This window comes from Trachymyrmex septentrionalis, unplaced genomic scaffold (genome assembly GCF_001594115.1).
Source record: "Trachymyrmex septentrionalis isolate Tsep2-gDNA-1 unplaced genomic scaffold, Tsep1.0 scaffold128, whole genome shotgun sequence".
Taxonomy (NCBI): Eukaryota; Metazoa; Arthropoda; class Insecta; order Hymenoptera; family Formicidae; genus Trachymyrmex; species Trachymyrmex septentrionalis.
Window position 1 is genome coordinate 761,457 of NW_017304417.1, and position 5,705 is coordinate 767,161.

General features: G+C 30.0%; 1 protein-coding gene across 1 annotated transcript in view; it reads left to right on the forward strand.

Moving 5' to 3' along the window:
* LOC108756549 (glutamate dehydrogenase, mitochondrial) overlaps positions 1-5,705 on the forward strand; it is a 125,906-nt gene that overhangs the window by 51,069 nt on the left and 69,132 nt on the right. Inside the window, exon 2 of the mRNA XM_018500435.1 lies at positions 3,773-3,973. Coding sequence (XP_018355937.1) covers positions 3,773-3,973 — 201 coding nt within the window. The remainder of the gene's footprint in view (positions 1-3,772; positions 3,974-5,705) is intronic.

Here is a 5,705-nt window from a genome sequence, read left to right on the forward strand (position 1 = left end):
TTTTGAAGTGCTTCGAGGATTGGAAAAAACGTTGGCACAAGTGTATAATATCTGATGGGGATTACTTTGAAGGGGACAAAATAGATATTCATGAATAAATAAATAATTTTTGAAAAAACACAAAATTCGCGATACTTTTTGAACAGACCTCGTATATATATATGTGTCCAAAAATAAGTTTAAAATACAATAAATAAAAAGAAATCTTTCTTGCTCGGTTTTCTATGTTACTTTTTGTTCACTTTTTCAAATGGACAATATACGTAATACTTCCCTCTAAATTTCTACTCTGAACTATGTATGCTTGAAAGACAAATGTTTAAGTGGAACATTGAAACGCTTATTTAAATAGAGAAAGAAAGAGAGAGAGAGCAATAAAAAAAGGAAGAAAAGAGACAGAGCAATTTACTTATTTCACGCATGCGCACTCCATTTTGGTCAACAAAATCAGGAGAGTTGCGGCTACTGTATATACTGTGTTACTGTTTTGTTTACCATTCTGAATATTCGCTCAGTATTCGTGTATACGTAATTTGCAGATTGATATAAACCTTTTTAAACTTTCAATCTTAGTTCTGTAAACTGAGTATGTGCACATAATACGTCGGATGCTGCACTACCATTTCGTCCATACCAACTATAAAACTTTTGTATTAAGGAACCATTTACGTCAGATGACAGTTCTTCGAGCTAAAAAAATGTAAGTTTTTAACTTTTTTTTCGATTTTGATATAAAATCCACTGCAGCACCTCCCAATTTTGCGTTTACTTTAATCCTTTAAACGGACTTGTGATTTCGTTCAGTAAATTCGAAGTTTTTTATCTGCAATATATCGACAATTTCAGTATCCCCTTAAGTAGAGCCATAAGATATTGTGGACCAATCAGAAAGTCATATTAGCATCTTAAGATATTACTTAAGACGATCTTAAAACTATGAGTATCGTTCCTAAAAATCGAACTCCAATAGCATCGCTATTTTATCGATTTATATCTATATCAGAGAGATTGAGATTAGATTTAATTAATCAAAGCAAAATTTACTAAACTTGATGTTGGTTTTCTTTCTTCTGATTAATTCCAATCTCAATCTTAATCTCAATCTTTAGTCTAATAGTATTACATACGTATAATACAAGATTTACAATACATACATATGGTTTAGAAAATATTAAAGGATAACTACGTACTACTATGTGAATGTACGTATATTAATACATAACACGACATTTTCTTCTCTTTTATTTTTATTTTTTTTTTTTAGTAAAACTAAGACTCATTTCTAAAAGCACATAATTATGTTTTAATAATCCCTAGTGTGAAAAAAAAATTTTTTTGAAAAATTTTTTATAAAATAATTATGTGACACATTAATTGTCATTCTAACAATTTCAAAGAGTTCTGAGCGGTTAAAACCAACACAGACTTAAAAATAAAAGAGACATATACTTAAAACGAAATTTGAAAAATCGCTTGCAGAAGTATGTACTATATTTCCTTATGTAGTCATCCAATCGTTTTGTGACATAATACTTTTCGATAGAACTCGTCGAGAACTACATAGAACTCTAATCAGAACTATTGGAACTTTCAAAAAATTTTTCGACGTTGAACTTAGAAAATTTACAATGACAGAGTTCAAATGTCGCGTATCTTAAAAACCGTTCCAATCGATTTGAGTCGTAATACTTTTCGGCAGAATTCGACGTACTTTTCAAAACTCTAGTCAAAACAATTGGAACTCTCAAAAGAAATTTCGTGAGACTTAATCGATTTTCCCAACCTTTGAGGTCAAATAACTTTAATTTCTGATCAGATCGCCTTTTGCCATAATAATTTCTAAAACTTTTAATTACAAAGGAAAACTTCTTGTATTTGTGTTAGAAACAATCCACTCAAGTCCTCGTTAAAATTTTGTGTAGAATTTTTATTATGTCCGAGTGTTAATTCGATATAATTGTAATTGTTTTATTTGAATACTTTGTTAGGAATTGATTTTCATCATTTATTATTGTTAAAATAACACAATTTATAAGTGAGCAAACACATAACATAAAAATGATGTTTCTCAAAACGTTAATTTGAACATGAATTAAAATGTTTAAAATGTGTTCATTTAACATATTATATTTGTTAAATTTATTAAATCATGTTACTTTGACATGTCTCATAAATGTTATTTTTAATAAAAGATCATAATTTTACAATTATATCCGTTTTGTGTTGTTAATTTTCTATATAATATTTTTGTTCCATTATATTAATTTATAACTTTCTAACTTACTCATCTTGTGTTAAATTAACATGAAGAGTGAAGGGTTTGAGTCATGTGAAATATGTTAGAAACACAAATTTTAATTTTATGGTTCTTAAGATGTTCCAATTGTAATTGAACATAATGTGTCATTTGTATCCAATTAGGCATCTTCAACTATGTTATATGTACTATATAAAAGCATGTACATATATTTTAATATAGAAAAAATATTTTTTATATTTATCGCGCTTATGTCATAATTTTGCTTATGTAATGACATTGTGGGAAAGGACATCAAATATTTTTTGAGAGATCTGAGTAGTTCTGATTGGAGTTCTGGGCAGTTCTCGACGAGCCCTAACGAAAAGTATTAGGTGAAGAGATATGGAGACATTTAAACTCTATTATTAAAAATTTTCTAAGTCCGATGTCGAAAAATTTTTTAAAAGTTCCAATAGTTCTGATTAGAGTTCTCGACGAGTTCTGTCGAAAAGTATTATGTCACAAAGCGATTGGATGTCTACATAAGGAAACACGTACTTCTGTAATCGATTTTTCAAATTTCGTTTTAAGTATATATCTCTTTTATTTTTAAGTCTGTGTTTTAATCGCTCAGAACTCTTTGAAATTGTTAGAATGATAATTAACGGGTTACAGAATTTTTTTAAATAAATTTTTGTATGTGTCAAAATTATTTTTTAAGTATTAGGAACTCTAGATATTTACAAAATAGAGCTATTAAGCTGCTCAGAACTATTTGAGCTCGAATTTTGTTTAGCACCCCATTCTTCAAAAATTATTTAAAAATTGTTATTAAATTTATCTTGCATTAAAAAATACAGAGAACTCTTTGTCTCGTTAAAAGGAAGCAGGAACTCTAATCAGAACTATTGTATCTAAAAATTGATTTTTCGAAAATTTTTAATTTTTTTTATGCATTAGGAACTCTAGGTATTCACGAAATGAAGCTATTGAGCTCAGAACTATTCGATCTCGATTTTTGATGAGAAGTTAGCACCCCATTTTTTAAAAATTATTTAAAAACAATTATTAACTTTTGTTATAAATTATATAGAACTCTTCGTCTCGTCAAAAGAAAGCGAGAACTCTAATCAGAACTCCTGAGTACTATAGTTGGGATGCTAACTTCACATAACCAATTTTTCAATTTTTTATATGAAATCATGTAGTCTAAATTGTTTTATTGTTTATACTCTAATTTATAGAGATAGATTTTTAATTCTATAAAAATAATACATAAATACGAAAAATATAAAATTTATTGCATTTGATGAACTATACGACTTAAGAATCTTCATAAATTTATGAAATACTGTTTGTTTTTTATAATTGATTTCCATATTTACAATACATTATACATACTTATCATCTTATGACAAAAATATAAAACGTTGAAAATTGACAGCTAATTCCTCTTTATGTAACTAGGTTTACATTTTATTTATGTCTGTAAAAAATAAATTAATTTATATTATATTTTTATTATGTTTATAGGTATTCGCTTCTCGATGGACGTTTCACGGGATGAAGTTAAGGCTCTGTCAGCCTTGATGACATTTAAATGTGCGTGCGTCGACGTACCATTCGGCGGCGCAAAAGCTGGAATTAAGATTAATCCAAAGAACTATTCGGAACACGAACTGGAGAAAATTACTAGAAGATTTACGTTGGAATTAGCGAAGAAGGGATTTATCGGTAAGAATTTAAGCTAAAAATAAAGAATAAAAAACAATAAATAGCTTTTTTGACTTTAGCTAAAAGTGCCGAGACTTTGATGAAAATATTCTCTGATGTATTATAATAGTATTATATAATAGTATTATAAGCGAATGGAGGCGTGATGTTTGCGCGATAATTTAGACGTTGTTGAAAGGACATGAAAACGTATAAGGCTGTACTACTGTCTCGTAATGTCTATGCTATACACGAAACTAACATATTATATATTGACATCGCATGAAGTAACAGTTCTGCTCGTATACACTATATATATAATTTTATAGTTTTATAGTTTTAGGTAGGTTTTAGCAATAGTTCTATCGAATTATGTTAAAAAATAATGTTTCAAAAAATGAGATGCTAACTTTGCATCTCACCATTCAGCATCTCACTAGAATTCGAACGTATGAGTTATAAAGTACCAGAATATAAAAGGTTCTATAGTTAAATTATATTTATTTGGCTATAAAACCAAAGAAATTGTCCGATATTGGTACATATGGGTATATACAGCTGATACATGCATGCTGGCCGAGTTTTAAGAATTCTGATTATTCCATCGCAGTTCCAGTGTGTAGTTCTGACTTCATTTTAGCGTTTTCGAAATAGTTCTGGCGATAAACATTTTGGAAATTTCATAAACAATTTTTATCGCCCGATAACGGTACATATGTTGTGACCATCTAACTCGCGAGTGACGGCACAACTTCGTCGCGTTCTCTATTAGATTTTCCGAATAATGAATTATCCCTGATCATCAAGCATATTTCCCAAAATTATTCAATTTAATGCTGAGCACAAATTTTCGACTAGTTGCTGTGTATTTGCTGAAAATGTAATACATGATCATACGTATTCAACACGAGGGCAGATTTGAAACATTTCGTATCAGTAGAGATTCAGAGCAAACGGAGAACAATTATTGTTTATTTTATTGTTAATAAAATAACTTTCATTCATGGAAAACTTTTTGATTTATCATTCATTTTCGAAAACGTAAGAGCAACATGAATAAATCGTTGATAGCAAATACATGGTAAGTTGGCAGCAACACATGTTGAATTCACGAAATATCATATCACAGGCAAATAACTTATATATCTTGTTCTAAATTTGCCGAAACTAATGCGCTTTATTTTCGACAACATGGCAGCAACAATGCAGATAGATGATTAACAGGAATATTATCTTAAGGATCGTTCAGTAAGCTGATCTTTAGCAAATCGTCATCACTTCTCACCAAATACGAATTGAGCGCCAGACGCGAGAGAGCGTGCCATTCTTTCACTCATTTTTATTTAATTCTACATAATATTTTACATAATAAATAATATTTACTTGTAATTCATTAAATCCGATCACTCAGCCCCCCCCCCCTCCCCAGAATTGGTAGAGGGAGTATAAGCGGAAAGGATATCGGAGGACGAGAGAAATAGGCTGAAAAAACTGCACATAAGGTAACAAAGAAAAGAGAGTAATAAATATATTCTGCCAACATCAAATTACAGATTGTTTCGGGTCGGGCGACGACTTTCATTAAGACCGTAAACCCGTGAACGTGAAACTAGATAAATGCAGGTTCAGGATCGGGATGCCCACGAGGTGTAATAATGGCCGTTTACTATATTGGCTACTACAGTTTAATAGTTTCACAGTGGTTCACAATACGCTTGATACCGTCTCGATCACTACGCCTCAGGTTCGCGAC